General features: G+C 36.9%; 1 protein-coding gene across 8 annotated transcripts in view; it reads left to right on the top strand.

Moving 5' to 3' along the window:
• The window catches only part of Sgms2 (sphingomyelin synthase 2), an 84,120-nt gene that overhangs the window by 50,490 nt on the left and 15,213 nt on the right, over positions 1–18,417 (top strand). For all 8 annotated transcript variants that reach the window (XR_007110509.1, XM_047566564.1, XM_047566560.1 and 5 more), the window contains 2 exons: positions 13,692–14,392; positions 17,614–17,731. Coding sequence is in view for 7 of the 8 variants with exons in the window: in XM_047566564.1 (XP_047422520.1) it covers positions 13,938–14,392; positions 17,614–17,731 (573 nt within the window). In the remaining variant the exon portion in view is untranslated. The remainder of the gene's footprint in view (positions 1–13,691; positions 14,393–17,613; positions 17,732–18,417) is intronic.

The raw sequence follows: 18,417 nt of genomic DNA, 5'->3' as shown, positions 1-18,417 counted from the left end.
CAGGCCTCCTCAGTTTTATTCTTTATTTCTCCACTCACTGCAAAAAAGTGATGATTATAGCAGAAGATGTTCTCCGTTCCTCTTGTTTCTTTCCATGTTTTCTCAATGGCATTTGAGAGTGGGCTTCAAAGGCTGGGTTCCTGAAATCACTTGCCTGCAGAATTTTGGAGAATGACAAACCAATTTAAACAAAGTGAGATGACAGTCTGGGAATGGCCTTGATCAAATAAATATCCACATTTTGTATATTATTTATGTAGAATTTGTATATTTTTATATATTTATTCTTATATAATAACTAACAGTGCCTAGTAAAAAGTTACTATGATTTCACGTGTTTTTATTGTGGTTATGTTTACTCTGGCTCCATTTAGGTAGTTCCCACACTTTTAATGTCATTTGCTGTGTAGTAATACCTACACTCCGTCCCTACCACAGTTTGATTTTCCATTGGATCCTTAAGGTTTTTTTTTTTTTTTTTGGAGCCTTAAGGTTTAATGACAAGTGTGATGCTTACCTCCCAGTGTCTCTCACAGTCCCCAGGCTGTTAGCAGAGCTTTCAGTGAGTGTGGCTTACATCGGGTCCCTAAGAACTATTTAGGTGCAGCATCAATGTCTAGCTAATTATCTGACAAAGAGACAGCTTGGGTATATTGGACCTAAGTATTATACCTGAGTATCTGATATTATGATATTCTGAAGGGAAATGCAAAGAGCTGTGTATCCTGTTCTAGGATTTTTTTCAAAAGGAAAATAGACAGTTGGTTTGGAATCACTGCAAAATCCATGGTGTGCAAATATACCACCACATGATAGTTTGTTAAACCAACAGCAACCTACACTTTGTGGTGGATTTCTCAGGCTTGGTACAGGGAACATTTAGTTGTGTGGACCTCAGAAGACACATTTACTAGAAACTTGGCTTTATACCTTTGAAAACCAGCACAGTTGGTCACAAATGAAAATAAAAGTCTTTTTTCCCTATTTGTTTTATTGATGCATTATAATTATACATAATAGTGGATTTGTTGTTACATATTCATACATGCACATGAAATAACAATTTAATTTGGTTTATATTATTCCCCAGTATTTCCCCTTTCCCTTTCCTCCTCCCTCCCCTGGTTCCCTTTCCTATACTCTACTGGTCTTCCTTCTGCTTTCATGAAATTCCCCCCACAACACCCTGTCCCCTGCTTTTTCTCACCAGCTTCCACATATGAGAGAAAACATACAACACTCAATTTTGAGTTTGACTTACTTCGCTTACCATAATGTTCTTGAGTTCCATCCATTTTCCTGTGAATGACATAACTTCATTCTTCTTTATGTCTGAATAAAATTCCATTGTGTATATATATCACAGAACATGAAAGTCGTAAGTGAGCTGTTCAGCCTGTTATGAGAGAGATATGGGGTCATTCCCTGAAGGTTATTAGATTAAAAAACATAAGAACTTCATTCTGAAGAACTTCATTTTCCCCCAGGGGACAATATATCTATTGGCAATAATTCTGAATACCCATATACTTAGCCACTAATAGTTCCTAAAACAATATTTAAATACTATGATGAATAAACCAAACTTCTTTGTTTCCTTCAAGTAAATTTTAAATATATATATATATATATACACACACACACACACACACACACACACGGTCTTACTGGTGAAAATTTTGGAAATTGACATGGTAGTTTCTTCACTTCTTTAATTTTTTAGAATAAATGAAAATTTAATACATAAATACTTTGTAGGTGTATTTCAAATTCAGTGTAACTTTCTTTGCATTCTTTTAAATTGTTTAAATGGCATTGTTGGATTCAGGATTTTAATCTTTTAGGTAAATCGAATCTCTTTAGTAAAGTTGTTATCTTGCTGTTTCTTCCTCATGTGTGATATTCCTTTAATGAAGTGTGGATTGGAGCCTTCCGACTCGCAGTGAGGCGTGCTATCCGTTGTGCCACTGGCCCGCCCTGAAGTGTGGATTGGGTCAGGAAATCCAGGTCCCTCTTCATAGACCCAAACTTAGGGAGGGAATGTAAATCATTATTGTTAGGTTATTTGTAGAAACCAATCTCTGAAGCCACATTGGAAGCATTGATCAAATAAGTGCTTTTGAGAGAGAATTATTTACTTAAGTACAACATACAGTTTAAATGCTAAGAGAAACTAGAGCCAGATCAGGCCCTCAGTGGCTTCAGAGAAGGTGGTGCTTTTCAGAGCCTTAGAGTCCTTGAAAGCAATGGGTTATTGGCCATAAAGTAACTCTAAAAAATTTACAGACCTGCTTTTTTTTTTTTTAAAGGAAGCTGAACTTAGATCATAAGAGTGGTCTATATTCTTTTTGATTGTTTCTGGGTTTGTGTGTGTGGTACTAGAGATTGAACCCAGGGGCACTTTACTACTGAACTACACCCTAAGTCCTTTTTATTTTTTATTTTAGCACAATGTTTTGCTAAGTTACTGAGGCTGGCATTAAACTAGGATTCCTTGTGCCTCAGCCTCCTAGGTCACTGGGATCACAGGCTTGTGCCACCATGCTTGGCTGTGTTCTTTTTTTTTTTTAAGAATTTAACCTTTATTTGTTTGTTTTTTATGTGGTACTGAGGATTGAACCCAGCGCCTCACCCATGCTAGGCAAGCGCTTTACCATTGAGTCACAAAATTAGCCCTGACCACATTCTTAATTACTTCATTTGTGGACCATTTTTTGTAGTTGGCCTAAGAAAATGAGAAATCTGGGATTTATGATCTTTTCTGGGTCTTCCATGGTTTCCCCCTTTTCCTAATTATTCTTTTCCCTATAGTGAAAACCATCCTTACCTCACATCAAGGAGCCCATATGGGCCCCAGCCCAGGACTTTAACACATGAAGCACTCTCTAGCCATCTTGCTTTCTTCTTGATATTACCCCCTCTAACAAGTATTGCACAATACTCTTGCTAAATCCCAGCAGGCTGATGGAACTAACCTGCTGGCAGTGCAGATTCTAGGACCTTCCATCTTAATTTTTCAGTGTTCAATTCTCAGCACCAGGAAGATCTCCCCTAAATCCTTCAGACTGTCCTAAGCTATCACTTGAACTCATTTCCCTGGCACAGAGCACTGAGTACAAATACAGTTACCAGTAACCCATTGCATTTTAAATAAATATCAATGCATCTAATTCTAGACTTAAGCATCTATAAAGAAATTAGAGTGCATTGAGGTGTCATTTCTGCAGCATCATTCGGAACCGAGTGAGCTTTTGGTTTTGGGGCATATGCCCTCTACTACAAATATTAAATGTACCAGCTATCAGCGCCTGGTTAAATGTGGTTTCTCCTCAAGTCTCTGCCCTAACCTTCATTACTAGAGCAGGATTATTTAACTCCTTTCCATAGATTCTTTTTTTATATATTTTTTTAATTGTCAGTGAACCTTTATCTTATTTATTTATGTTTGTGCTGAGAATTGAACCCAGTGCCTCACACATGCTTGTCAAGCGCTCTACCACTGAGCTATAACTCCAGCCCTTCCACAGATTCTTGATTAAATGTAACTCCCCTTACATTTCAAAACAAAGTGATAATATTCTTTACTAAAATTAAATAGCAAGCAGTGCTTCAAGAAGTCATTTTTAAACACCATTTCAGTAGCCTGCTTATATTGTTCTATGCAGAGTATTGGAAATAGTATGAAATATGCACACTATTTGTTTACCACATGCTGAAGGGAGAAATCAATAGGTGGATTTCTAAGATAATCTGTTTTTTTTTTTTTTTTTTTTTTTTTTTTTTTTTTTTTTTGGTGCTGGGGATTGAACTCAGGGCCTTGTGCTTGCAAGGCAAGCACTCTACCAAAGGAGCTATACCCCCAGCCCGATAATATGAAAAGGATGAAATAAAGCAACTATATTAAAGCAGAATCATGAAATTATTTAAAAGGATCTGTATCTTTTATTTTTTTCCCCTTTTCATTTCTCATCCTGATTTTCCTGCAGTAAGATTCTGCTTCCAAATCTAGTACAATATTTTGTTGTTGACTAGGAAATAGACTGGTGATTGTGACCTATGGGGTTACCTAGAATGAGACCTCTACTGTCATTTAGAAAGGACTGTGTGGTTTGGGGAGCATAATGTTAAGCTATTAGATTCAGCTTCTACTTTTCTTTCTTAGACCAGCCATTATTCTTGGGAGAAAGCATTCACACCAGTATTAGACAAATCCCTTTCAAAAATATTAAATGGGATTAAATATTTTTCAGATACCTCTCACTTTGATAGTTAATCTATGCAGCCACCTGCTGGGGGCCATCTATGAACCATGTGTGGAACTGAGCAATGTTTGAGCCATTGAGCAAGGAAGCCTGGTTTTAGGAACGTGGTTAGAGAACACCCGATTTGTGTGGCACTCTGTCTTAAATCACGGCTCAAGTTCAAGCACAGCCTTCTGGACATGGTGTAGCCTGCCAAATGCCAGTCAACATGTTTACTGCAGGACCCCTGCCACACCAAGAAACAAGCACTCAAATGTAACTCCTCCTACTGAAACCGTATCCCTGCCTTTGGTGTATTTCCCCTTAAATAAAGATTTGGGGCCTTTTTCAGTTGTTCAGTTCCAGTTCCTATCAGGACTGGAAGACACATCAGGCACTCTGCTTTTTATAGCTGATCTTTGGCTTTGTCTTTAATCTTTTACTGATTATTTCAGACCTTTCGTTTTCTCAGGAGGCTCACACCTCCTGAACAGGAACCTGCTCTGTCAGGGTGCTGGCCACCCCATCATAGCCACCTATTCCAGAGTAGTAAGTATTAAAACCTCAGGGAATCAGTTTCTAAGTTTCTAAGTATATAAATCTTAGGGGTATATAAGGAAAGCTGGGAATATAGAAGCAGATAATTATCACTGTTGTTCATTAGGCTGTTAGATTTAACCTTTCTGATAAAGGCCCCAGGGTATTTCTACTAAACAAGCGCTGGCTGGTTTTGTTTGGCCATTAAACATAGAGCAGGTAATGCCAGTTGCCTGGAGGGGTGCCAGTGAACAAATAACTATCTTGTATAGATTTTTGTATATTGATAAGAATATAGGTCAGATATTGGAAGGAGCTGTACTCACCACTATACCACCAAAGCCACACAGTTCAGGTTATTGAAAGTGTGAACATCTCTTTATATTATAGGGTTTCCTCTGTGGGAGTGTGTAACAGATAAGCATTTTAACACAAAGATAGGCCTTCAACCCAGTTCTCTAAGGCCATTTGTATGTCACACTTCACTGGCATTTAAATGCAGAAAGGCATGAGAAGGAGAAAATCAGCTTGGTTCTTTCTACCGAGTGCCCAAAACAGCTAGATAAAACAGGAAAACATCACCTGGGGAGTCTTCCCATCCTTACCTTCCACAACTTTCACTAGATATGCCAGGAATGGGGTGGGGAAAGGAGGGTGGGGACAAGCATAAGCTACCACTTCCCATCATTTAGGAAAAGTTCCTCAAATGTGTTGTATGTCCCCCACTCCCATCCCTGAAGTTTAAGAATCTCTGATTTAGACTATCTGAATTGAAACTTAAAAGATTATTTTTAAATATTCCCTAGACTTTGGCTTTATTTTATAGCCCTCTTCCATCTTCAGTGTCTGGGTTACCAATTCTATCTGTGTGCTGTCTCATTATATCTGTTTACCTATCTGTCTAATCTGTCCACAGTTTATCCATTCATTCCTTTACTTATGCATCTGTCACTTATTCACATGACTGCATGCTCCATACTATACCAGGATTGTCAAGTTGTCTTTCCCTATGACTCCCCCACCCTTTAAGTTTCCTCTTCTACACAACTCTAGAATACTATTTTGTTTTTCAAAAATACCCAGAATCAGATCTGATAATCAGAATTTTGCAATCACCAATAGAAAGACAAACAGGTAGCAAACAGTCTATAAAAAGAAGCTGAATTTTAGAACATCCTATAGAACATTGGATCAGATCTCATTAAGGTCCTTTAAAGTATCAATTTAGCTAAGGTAGAAGAGCTTCACCGGGAACTGTAGACCATCCCTTCTTGTAAAATATTGCCAGTTCCACAATTTACTGTTTTCAAATTTACACAGCTAATATTTGTCCTGGGTAAGTATTTTATTTCAGCCATTTAAAGTGACCAGGCCTTTTTTTTTTTTTTTTTAATGAGAAAGACTGTAATTTTTCCCTTTAGTCTAATTCAAGGCTGAGGATGTAGCTGAGTGGTATAGCTGAGTGATAGAGCACTTACCCACCATATGTGAGGCCCTAGGTTCAATCCCTAAAACTACAAAAGCCAAAAGGAAAAAAAAAAAAAAACTTAGTCATCTAACTCATAATGAATGGTGATGAATTCTGCTAGAAAACTCATCTGTTTTTTGTCATTTCACATTATTTAGTTACAAGTTTATTTTTGGAGCACAGTTTACATGAATTTTGTTAAACAGTTTGCTGTTCCATGGCTAGTTCTTGGTCTTGTCTGTAAAAAAACAGAAATGTTCACAATCACTGCTACAGAAGTGCTCAGCTGGTAAGTATAATACAGTAAAGGGAAAAGTGAGCCTGGAGGTTAATAACAGTGTGGAATGGGTCTTGGTTTTCTAATTAGTACATGTTATCCCAATGGGCTATGTCTTTTTCTTTAACAACTGAGTTGCTTTGTAACTCAAGCTCATAAAATTCATTTGTATTAAGGGTAAATTAAATGATTTTTAGTGAATTTGCAAATATGCACAAGCATAATCTCTAATTTTAAAGTATTTCTACCACACCAAAGAGCCCATTTACAATCACTCCCCATGCCCACCTGCAGGCCCAGGTAATCACTAATTACTTTCTCTCTATTGCTAGGCTGTATCTTTCTCTTAGAAAAATAGAACCAGGACTAAAATAGTCCCATCTCCCTTCATGAGAAATGGTAACTACCAGAGATCAAAACATCTGTCCTCCATCAAAGCATATTCTTTACCACAGAGTTTAAGAGTATAGTCATTAGTAGCTGATTTTTCAATTATGTCTTTTATTTTAAATTTTTTTCCAAGTTCTTCTCAGACTACAGTGTTACCAAGCTACTTTGCAAGCCTGCCCACCCTAATTTATATCCTATTTTGAAAAACTTGTGGGACTTAGGGGCATTATAAAAACTTGATTTGACAAGGACACTTTTCCATATTCCTTTTGTTGGGAAAGTGTTTCACAAATACATGATAAATTTTAGTAAGCAATGGGTCTTCAGTTGTAGAGAATTTGTAAGTAAAACTAATTCATAGCTTTTGTGGATGCTTCTGAAATAGATCGCATCACTCACAAGGCATCCTTTTATCCGTAAGCATATTGGTACCTGTACGTTTTAGATGGGGATATTTTTACAAACAAGTTAAGCTCTAAGACTATTAATAAGAAAAAGTTAAACTATCCTGGTCTTTAAGAAAAACTGTATGTTTGTAAGATTTCTTAACCAAACTGCATCCTGTTAACATTAATATACCTATATTAGAAATTTAAAATGAAGGTTCATTAATAAGAGTAACTATAATTAAAGGGTAAATATAGATTATAGGGAAATTGTCAACAGGTTCCTTTCCTTTTTTCCCCTACAAGAGGAATAAATTATAAAAATTTTTCTGAGACAGGAGTATTACAAATTCAAAGTCATCCTGGGTAACTTAGCAAGACATTTTCTCAAAATAAAAGAAAAAGGGGGTGAAGTGGAGCTGGAGATGTAGCTCAGTGGTAGAGCTCTTGCCTAGCAGGCACAAGGACCCTGGATTTGATCTCCAATACAAAAAGAAAAATAAAAAACACTTGTTTATATTAATTAATTGATTGGTGTTGGTTGCTGTCATCAAATCCAGGACTTCAACATTCTAGGCAAAATGCACTACCACTGAGCTACATCCTCAGCCCTCTACGTTTATGTTGTTTTTTGCAAAAATCACAAAGACTTTTTTATAATGCTGTCTAGAAGACCTTTCTATGTATTTATATATCTAAAAAAAAAATAAACAATTCAAGAGTGTCTCTTGGTCTTTGTAACTGACTGTACTGTTCACCTATTAAAATGTCAAACACTAGAGGTAGTAGTAAGCCAGTTAAGAGCAGGGGCTTCTGAGGTCAGATTCCTGGTTTAAATGTAGGTTTTGCCATTTCCCATCAATCTGACCTTGGGCAACTCATTTTCTCTCAATTTATTTTATTTAACATTGGGCTAGCAATACTTCCTAGGGTGGTTGTGAGGAATAATTAGATAATACACAAGTACAATACCTGGTATTTAAGTAACATTTGCTGAGAACTGTTACTTTGTGGCTGTTTCATTTGACAATTCCATTTTTTAGTGGCTTTTCGGAGACAACCAAGTTTTCTTGTGTAAGATCTGACAAAACTTTTGTGTCTGCTAGTAAACTCATCAACTATTTGTTTCAACTGACATGTAGTTCACTAAACTTCTTTAAGACTTAGTCCTTCCTAAACCTTTATGGTCAATATCTACATCATTTTATTCATAATTCCAATTTGAACATTTAGGAATGTATTTTCTTTTTTAAAATTTTTTATTATTTTTATTTTTACAGACTGCGTCTTTTCATTTCTATGGTTGTGCACAATGTAGATTCATACCATTCTTGTAATCATACATGTACATAGGGTAATGGTGTCTGTCTCATTTCACCATTTTTCATACCCCCACCCCCTCCTCCCTCTCATTTTCCTCTACATAATCTAAAGTTCCTCCATTCTTCTTTCACCCCCACTCCACCACCCCCATTATATATCATCATCCACTTATCAGGGAATACTCGGCCTTTGTTTTTTTTGGGATTGGCTTATTTTAGTTAGCATGATATTCTCCAATTCCACCCATTTCTCTGCAAATGTCATGATATTATTCTTCTTTATGGTTGAATAATATTCCATTGTGTATATATACCATAGTTTCTTTGTCCATTAATCTGTCGAAGGGCATTTAGATTGGTTCCACAATCTAGCTATTGTGAATTGAGCTGCCATAAACATTGATGTGGCTGAGTAGGAATATATTTTCTTCAATGGATATTAAGCTTCTATCTTTAACAGATTAAATTCTTTTAAACATTAAAACCCATATGTAAACTTAGATAAGTTCTCTTAATTTTTAAACTGTATTTACACATTTAATATGTCTTATCACCTTAAGCACTTTAAATGCACAGGTAGAGAAACTTGCAAATCTAGTCAACAGCACATGTGAATGCTTTGACTTCACGCCCAGTTGCCTTGCAGATTCACCGAGCCTCTGGTCAGAACTGCTGATGGAGTCTCATGGGAGTGGCCCTTCACATTTGCACCTTCTTCTATAGCCTGGAGTATCTGTCACATGGCCCCTTTTCCATTTTTTTTAAATTAAACCATAACCTCTGAATGAATGAATTATTGAAATTCTACATTTTTTATTCCAAAGTTTCCTTTTAGTTGGATTCTGTATTCTCTTTTAGTGCTTATGTCTCTGTCTTGCAGTTTTATTGTCATTACATAGGTTGATTATCCATTATCTGAAATGCTTGGGATCAGAAGTATTTCAGATTTGGGAATTTAGAGATTTTGGAATATTTGTATATACATAATGAGATATCTTTGGGATGGAACCCAAGTCTAAACACAATGCATTTATTTCATATGTACCTGATATACATAGCTTAAAGATAATTTTATACAATAGCTTTAATAATTTTATACATGAAACAAAGTACATTGAACCATCAGGCTTGTGCAGTATGATGTTGACAATCAAAAGGACTTTGTATTTCAGAGCATTTCAGATTTTGGATGCACAGCCTGTATTACCACCTGACATTTCATAATATTAAGGTAACTAATTTGTTGAACTCATCCCATTCTTAACTATTTGGATATTTCCACTTCTTTCTTATAAGCAACTATTAAAAATTATTGTAGAACTATTTGGCGTACATTTATTTCCTTTGTATAAATTTACAACATAGGATCACAGCATGGGTAAAGGTGCCACAAATCAAGATTTAGTTGCATTTTGTGTCTTGTAGTGCAAATGTGCTTCTCCCATTTTTATTGATGAACATTAGAACTTTTGTCAAATTAAAGGAATACACTACTGGGATTATTAAAAGTAATGACTAACATTAATAGCTTCCCTCCTGTGAAATATTTTACAGTTTTGTGTTTTCTTTTATCTCAGTGTTAATTGTTATAGCTTTCTTCTAAACATTGCCTTTTAATTACTAGGATTTGAGGACATTTTTGCCATTGGTATAGTGGCTATGTCAATAACCAGCTTACATGCCCATATTTTTATAAAATTTTTAACTGGTTATCACTGGTTCTGTATGGAAGCTCTATGTGTATTTAATTTGTAAACAGAACAGACCTTCTAGGTGAATATTATATCTTTGAGATAAAATATTGTTTGTTTCACATATGCATTTCTCTTATAATGTCAGTAATTGCCTGTTTTCTTTTTCTTGTCTTGGTTTTTTGGCTAACCCAATGTTAAATAGTAGAGATGACAGAAGTAAAACAGAGACATGCAGTGATGTATAAATATGTGGGTTCTTTTTTTTTGTAACTTGACAAAAAGATTCTAAAGTTGTTTTAGGAGTGAAAAGGGAAGCAGCAGTGGGACTTTTCACTTGGTAACAGAAGTCATAGTACTAAAATTTTGATTTGTCACTGAAAGCATATAGCTATGAATCTGTTCCTTCCATTAAATATGTTCCCCGCCCCCCAGAATCAAATAGATGTTGAATTTGATCAAATGCCCCTTAGGCTTCATTCAAGATAATCATACCTTTGCTTTTCACATATGTTTGTGATATATCAGTATAGTTACTTCCTAATTTTAAGCCATGCTTACATATTTGGAGTGTATCATGCTTCTAAAATAATTCTAAGAACAGGATCAGTGTACTCAGCATTTCCATGTTTTGCATTTGTTTTCAAAAGGGAAATGAGTCCATAAAGATCCTGGAGTATCTCTATTATCCAGTTTTTTGCCACATAAGAGGAATTGGATAGCTGGGCATTGGTTCCTGCATAGCAACCTAAACAAACTCATGGAATTGCTATCCATTTAGAGGAACTTGTTAACTTTGTCACTATCCCAAATGCTGATAGGAAAGGATGGCTATAGGAATGAGTATGTGGTAGTCATCAACTTCATGACAATCACTGAGTCCCAGGATTGGTGGACACAAGATGAATGTGTTGGGTACCTTATTCCTCTTAATGAAATCCCAGGGAATATATCAGTCCTATTACTAATGACAGTAAATGGGCATTGTACTCACAGAGTGCTGTTGCTCCCAGTGGCACAATGCTCTTCACAATTAATTGTTTCAGTCATCCTTGTGGTAGTCCCCTGAGGTGGGTGCCTAAGCGCATCTTCATTTAAATAAAAAAAAAAAAAAGTAGTTAATTAGATTTTCTTCTGTTCCACATTCTGTGTTCTAGAATTAGGTGCCTACCTTATAAAGCTCATCTGTATGTCCACAGACGAAATGGGGTTTCAAAATCACAAGCTTCTTTCTCATATGAACACCAGACTAGGAGCACATGTGAAGTATTGACGGGAATTTGATTGATAGCCTGGCAAGATGCTCTGATGGATTAGGCGAGAGTTGATAAAGAGACAGACAATGGTTTGAGTTAGTGCTTTGGTGCCTCTGCTGGAAGTAGTCGGTGGTGTTGAAGGTTTGCTGTTGACAATATCTTGCTGTGGCACCTTTTCACTGTGCTTCTTCCCACACCACTGTATATACGAGGGCACTATAGAGAATACATGAGGCCAGAGGGCTATTGGGCTTTCTCATCCTGCTTTAATGTATCAATAGCTGGGGACTTTTCAAAGGGACCAAGCAAGATGTTGAAAGGTAGTGCCATCTCTTAGCCAAACTAGTCCTCCACTGCTCCTCCAGTTCTTTATCAGGTCAGCTTCCCTCCGGTTTCTACTTTCTCAGATATGAACGGTGTCTGTGTAGAGAGACCTCTTGACAAGACCAGAATAAATTACAACTCACCTGTGTTTTTTCTTTTCCCCAGTACTGGAGATTGAACCCAGGGCAGCTCTACCACTGTGCTACATCCCTAGCCCTTTTTATTTTTATTTTTTTACTTTGAGACAGGGTCTTACTGAATTGCCACAACTGACCTTGAAGGTGTGGTTCTCCTGCCTCAGCCTCCCAAGTCACTGGGATTACAGTGCGCACCACGGCACCCAGCTCAGCCTACATTATCTAGTGATCAGTTTAGCCCTCGCCTTCCTTTGACAGTATGGTATTCAGTCTTCTCTGACAGTTTTGTTGCTTTGGTTCTGTCTCTTCGGTTAGACTACAAACTCTTTGGCTAAATATTCAGGTATTTTGGCTTATTTAAAACTCCTTTTAATTCCCCTCATCTATTCCTCAGTAGATGCACAGTAAACACTTGTAGTTGATCTGTTTACCACTCATGGTTGTAAATAAATCTTGCCTGTACTTATTAACTGTGCTGTTTTAAATTTTCTCTCTTTTCTTTCATTAAAGAAAGACTTAACTGTCACTTGGTTGAGTTTTTTCCCCCCTTCTGTTTTTCCTGAAATTATCCTAAAAGGAGTCCTTTAAAATTCCAAGGATTATGTTAAAGTTGTACAGTGTACTCAGGGTGGGGACTAATTACAAGGTTTAAAATCCTCTTCAGGTGGTGGTTCCACAGTGTGACTAAAATACTGCTTTCCTAAATTAAGAACAGCTGGAGCATAGTACTAGCTAGTATAAGAGAGTTGGTGGTGGCTCCCTGTGTCCCAGAGAAGTCTTTGCTCTTTGGAGCCAGTGAAGCCTAAGCCAAGGGTACCCTTTCCTCATCAGTGTCATGGTGAGTAAGTGCCCCAAGCCAGTCCTCTGGATGCCAGTTTCTGTTGTTTGGTAGAAACGCTGATGGTTGCGTCAGATACTGTCAGTTACTAATTTACCAGAACTTTGTAGTAAAAGATCTTATCCTTCAAACAACTTGCTTTCTAAATGAAACATAAAAGGCTCTGTATATCTTTTCTCTAAGTTATTTCACACGCTGCCAACTTTTCTTGTGTGTGTTGTGCATCTCTGAATATAAAAGATAAACTGAGGCAGTGCCATTCTATATGTCTTGAATGTATTGCTCTGAAATCTGTTCTTTAAATGTAGTCACCAGAAGGACTTCAGTTTTTTAATCAGAAAATAGACTATTTTGACACATGCAGAGAGTAACAGTTATTCGTTGCATTGACTATGGAAGCAACTCACCAGTTTTTAATTCTTTCTTTAAGGTTCATAGAAAAGATACAGTCTTAGCAAAGAATGATGTGATCTCTGGGCAGGTTCTAGCTTATTATGACTTCATGGTTAGCAACAAGTAATACTGTCTGAAGTGTTTGCAATGTTGGGTCCTGTCTTTTATTTAAAGAAATTTAAAGGGAATTGATAGTTAAAATGTTCCTATTTATACTGACATCAGCTCAAAAAGAGACAGGAATACCAGGATTAAACAGTTTAATATTTTGTAAATAAATTAAATCTCTGCAACGTCAACCATGTTCTAATAATATCTTTATAAAGCAAATGACTTTGGTATTTGTTTCCTTATTTTGAGAATGTTTTTGTTTCAGAAGTTTGATAATTGGACAAACTTATTATCTAAGCATAGTTTTGTTTTGTTTTTAGGTGGAATAGAAACATCTTTTTGGGGTAAGGAGAATTGGCTTCCTTTCGTAAGAGTGGTGAATGTACAGCAGACAGCTACATGGCAGGAACAATAATCAGACGACTACCTTCTACATTTTGTATTAGAAAACAAAATCAATTATAAGAGTCCATGTTGATCTTGGAAGTAAAAGGATTTAAAAAAATTAAGTTTCCACGAAGAACAAGAACTTTACCTTCTCCTTTTTGATCTGAAGACTGGAGACAATGGATATCATAGAGACAGCAAAACTTGAAGAACATTTGGAAAATCAGTCCAATGATCCTGCAAACACCTACACAAGACCTGCTGAGCCCGTCGAGGAAGAAAACAAAAATGGCAACGGTAAAGCTAAGAGTTTATCCAATGGGCTGCGAAAGGGCACCAAAAAGTACCCAGACTATATCCAAATTGCTATGCCCACTGAGTCAAGGAACAAGTTCCCCCTAGAGTGGTGGAAAACGGGCATTGCTTTCGTGTATGCGCTTTTCAACCTCGTCTTGACAACGGTCATGATCACAGTTGTGCATGAGAGGGTCCCTCCCAAGGAGCTCAGCCCTCCACTCCCAGACAAGTTTTTTGATTACATTGATCGGGTGAAATGGGCATTTTCTGTATCAGAAATCAATGGGATTATATTGGTTGGATTATGGATCACCCAGTGGCTCTTTCTGAGATACAAGTAAGTCTTGTTTTTTTTTTCCTAATAAATGTAGTCATACATAAACAGTTCAAAAAGTGTCAGTTGAACCATTAAGTTTGAAACTGGCAAGCATACAGCAGTAACGTGGTGGGTGACTCAGTTCATCATTTTAATGCCCAGTTCCTGATTTCTAGCAACTTGGCGCTAGGGCGTTTGTATGATAAATCCAGAAGCTTTGAAGGGAATAACATGTACTCTTCCTTGGGTTATTTCAGGCTCTTGACAGGTGGGGAGAGGAAGAGGCTAGGAAACTTTTTTCTCCCTTACTCATTAATTCGATGACTGTCCTGCTTTGAGGTTTGCCTGTCTTCAAAAGTTCTCATGTTTTAGGTTTTTTGTTTTTTGTTTTTTGCTTTTTTTGGCCGATTGGCCACCCAGTCACAAATGTTTGTTTAAGAAACTGAATTTAGAACTGGGTCCCTGTGGTTTGGGTTTTAGATTTCTAAAGGAAACATGCCTTCTGATTTCACCTCAGCACCACAAAGGAGCTCAAAGTTCACTGGGTTCAGCTGTCCCCCACCCCTGTCTTAGAATAGGAGGAATCAGGAAATAGTAAGCCAGTATTTTTGCTTTGAAGATATTTAAAAATTGGACATAGATCTAAAGCAGTTATTTCTGCTTCTCTGTGTGAATTCTGACTTCTAGTCCATAAAAACTAAGACCCCTCAACTCCCCTTTCATCTCAGTCATCAAATATTTGCTTTCCACTAGGATTCTAGTAATTAAATCACTAACATAGGAGTTTGATCAAAATGCTATCCATGGTCTGGGGCTTTCAAAATATATAATATATGCTTAGTTGATATAGCTTGAAGATTCAGGGTCAACTAAGATTTCAGTATTAATGCCACAAGATCATTTTTAGAAGAGAGAACTTATGCTGTATTGTTCTTCCCATTCTTCGTTGCTTTGTGATTGGAGGAATTCAATCTGTCTTTGCCAGAGATTTTCTCAAGTGCAGCCTTGAAAACTTATTCTACCAACCAAAGTCATTCCTAAGCATTTTCTTTAATATTACCGTCTTGGTATGTTTTAAGTAAAAGAGCTGATAATTGTGTTTTACTTAGTTATGACATGCTTTATGCTAAAATCAAAGAATATACTTGTTAAATATTAATGATTTTCTTCTCAGTATCTGGAATTGATACATTGAACATAAGAGGGTCTCTTGGGCCACAGGTGTTTGCTTTCTTCTTTAATATGCAGAACAATTTTATCCCTATATGTAAGAAGAACCATTTACCAGGGTCTGGTAAGTAGCTGGACCCCACCCTGAAGTGGAATCTTCACCTTGTTTTATTTGAGTCATCATCTAGATGTTAACTTCCTCTCCAATATCAGATTTGATTTCCCCATGTCACAACTCATGGGCACATACCTGGGCCACACATTTTAATGGTATCAATTACATTAGTCACAAGTCACCTCTTTTATTTATTTTTGGTACTGGGGACTGAACCCAGGGCGCTTAACCTGAGACACATCCCCAGCCCTTTTTTACTTTTTATTTTGAGACAGGGTCTCACTAAGTTGTTGAGGCTGGCTTTTAACAGTCTTGGGAAAAACTTCAAACATGTCTCCCTATGAAACTATCTGTGATTCCAGAAGTTTTTGATCAGTCCTACTTTGGAAAGTCTGGTAGCTCTGAGAGTGGGAGAACTGCAGTATTATATTTTATGTTCTGGAGATGTTATAACTAGCAATCCAGGGGTTTATGGAATCCCACTCATTTTCCATCCCCAGAACCAAACAGAGCTTCTAGACCTAACAAACAACAAAAAAGGGACTGTCACCTTGAGCCGTGAGGACACTCAGACCCTTGATGTCCACTAGGCATTTTTGTCTGTCTTTATTTTTAAATGATATTTAACTCGTACATAAAAATGTTAAAAATTGGACATATTAATGGACTGTCATGTGATGTTTAACCACAAGTAATATTTAAATGAGATTAAACATACTTATCTCTTCAACATTTGTTAGTTTTTCTTGGTGAAAATATTTAAAATCCATTTTTAAAATTTTTTGAAATGTGTAGTACATTATTGTTATCTGCAGTCTCCTTACTGTACAGTAGCACACCAGACTTCTTGCTGCTATCAACTGTAGCTTAGAACTCACTGATTAACCTTTCCCCATCACTCCCACTCACCTAACCTCCCCTGCCTCTGGCAACCACTGCTGTACTCTCAACCTCTGTGAGATCGACTTTCTTAGATTCCCCATGAGTGAGATCATGTGGTGCCTGTCTTTCTGTGCCTGGCAGAGTTCACTTAACATAATGATCTCTGGTTCCATCCATATTTTCTGAAATGACAGGTTGTCATTGTTTTATGGTTGAATAGAATTCCATTGTGTATATGCATATTTTCCTTAGCCATTCATCACTTGGTGGGCACTTAGGTTGTCTCCATTTCTTGGTTATTGTGAATAATGCTGCAGTAAACACAGGAGTACAATCTTGATCAAACTGCATGCAAAAGCTTTGCACTCCTCTTTTTCCTTTTTGATCGAGATTGAGTAAAAGTAAATCAGTTTACGACTTCACTATTAAATGTCCTTAAGCATACGGGGCACTTTGGACTTCTACAAAATGTAATTCTCTGAAAATTTATTTAATCAGAGAAAATATAATTCATGTTCAAGTTGTCAAAATACCTTCAGATGGTCCCCAAATATACCTTGTTTATAGAACTTGAGTTTAATGGATTGTCACATTTCCCTATGTGTCCAATTATGTGACATCACCTGGCTCATTAGTTAATTCCTCTGTGACTGTGGCTCACTTAAATCTTCGATATGTCCTTGAGGGTTTTATTAATCAATGAGTTGACTGAAAACATAGAGGTTCATTGAATTCGCTGGCAAAGTGATTTTTTTAGGAAAGAGGGAATTATCTAGACTCCTAGTTTACTTTAACGCCCCTGTTCCCACACACTTAGTCACTTTGGGCTCCAAAACACCTACATTTATTTAGCACATGAATCTTCATTTCTGGAAACAGAAGTGCAGTCTCACCGTGGAATTATAGAAGGGACAGCTCACAGCCTTTAAATTCTGTGAAACTGTGGTGTTTTAATGCCATTCTTAATTATTTTTAATCTGTTGAAGTTTTCTTTCTTGGCTTAGGTTTTATTGACTGCATTAGGAACAAAAGCAACCAGTAAGCTTGTCTTTCCCTATCCCTCTTTTTCCTTTAGGTCAATAGTGGGGCGCAGATTCTTTTTTATCATTGGAACTTTATACCTGTATCGCTGTATTACAATGTATGTTACTACTCTCCCTGTGCCTGGAATGCATTTCCAGTGTGCTCCAAAGGTAAGCAGCTCTGCACTCCCATTTCGAGGAAATCAAGAAAACAGTTACTGAACACCCACTCTATTGTACATTCTTATACATACTTTCATAGGTGTTCACATAGCATATTTTCTATGTTGCTTTAGATTTAGGGAAAGAAATCGAAATGTGCTAATTAAGAAAAGTACAAGTACATCTTCATGTATAAAAAAAAATCATTTTCTGCTGATTACCCATCATTTGCTTTTACGCTTTGTAACCTCATTTTCTTATACAGTCAAGCATTCATTCTACAAATATTGAGCTTATGTCCCAGGCCCAATAATAACCAAAATGAAATTCTTCCTCTGGAGCTAGTGTTCTATTGAGGGATAACAGATGATAAATTAAGATGTATCACATGATGATTAGTCAGGTGATTGTCAATTGAGGAGTGGTTAAGTGGGTAGGAACTATTTTATAGAGAGATCAGGAAAGGCTTCTTAATAAGATATGAGCTCCAGGCCAAGCAAATAGTTTAGTTGCAATGGGTCAAAGGAAGAGTAGGGAGTTTGCGGCAGGATGGATAGCAATGGGGATACATGCCATAGATTCCAGAGGATCTTATGACCTATTGTAAGAACTTAAACCTGAATGGTGGCAGTGGAATTAATGAGAAGTCATTCAATTCAAAATAGAGTTTGAAAGCAGGACCAATAGGCTGTGCT

Source organism: Sciurus carolinensis, chromosome 10 (assembly GCF_902686445.1).
Source record: "Sciurus carolinensis chromosome 10, mSciCar1.2, whole genome shotgun sequence".
Classification (NCBI taxonomy): domain Eukaryota; kingdom Metazoa; phylum Chordata; class Mammalia; order Rodentia; family Sciuridae; genus Sciurus; species Sciurus carolinensis.
This window is presented reverse-complemented; position numbering and strand designations above follow the sequence as displayed.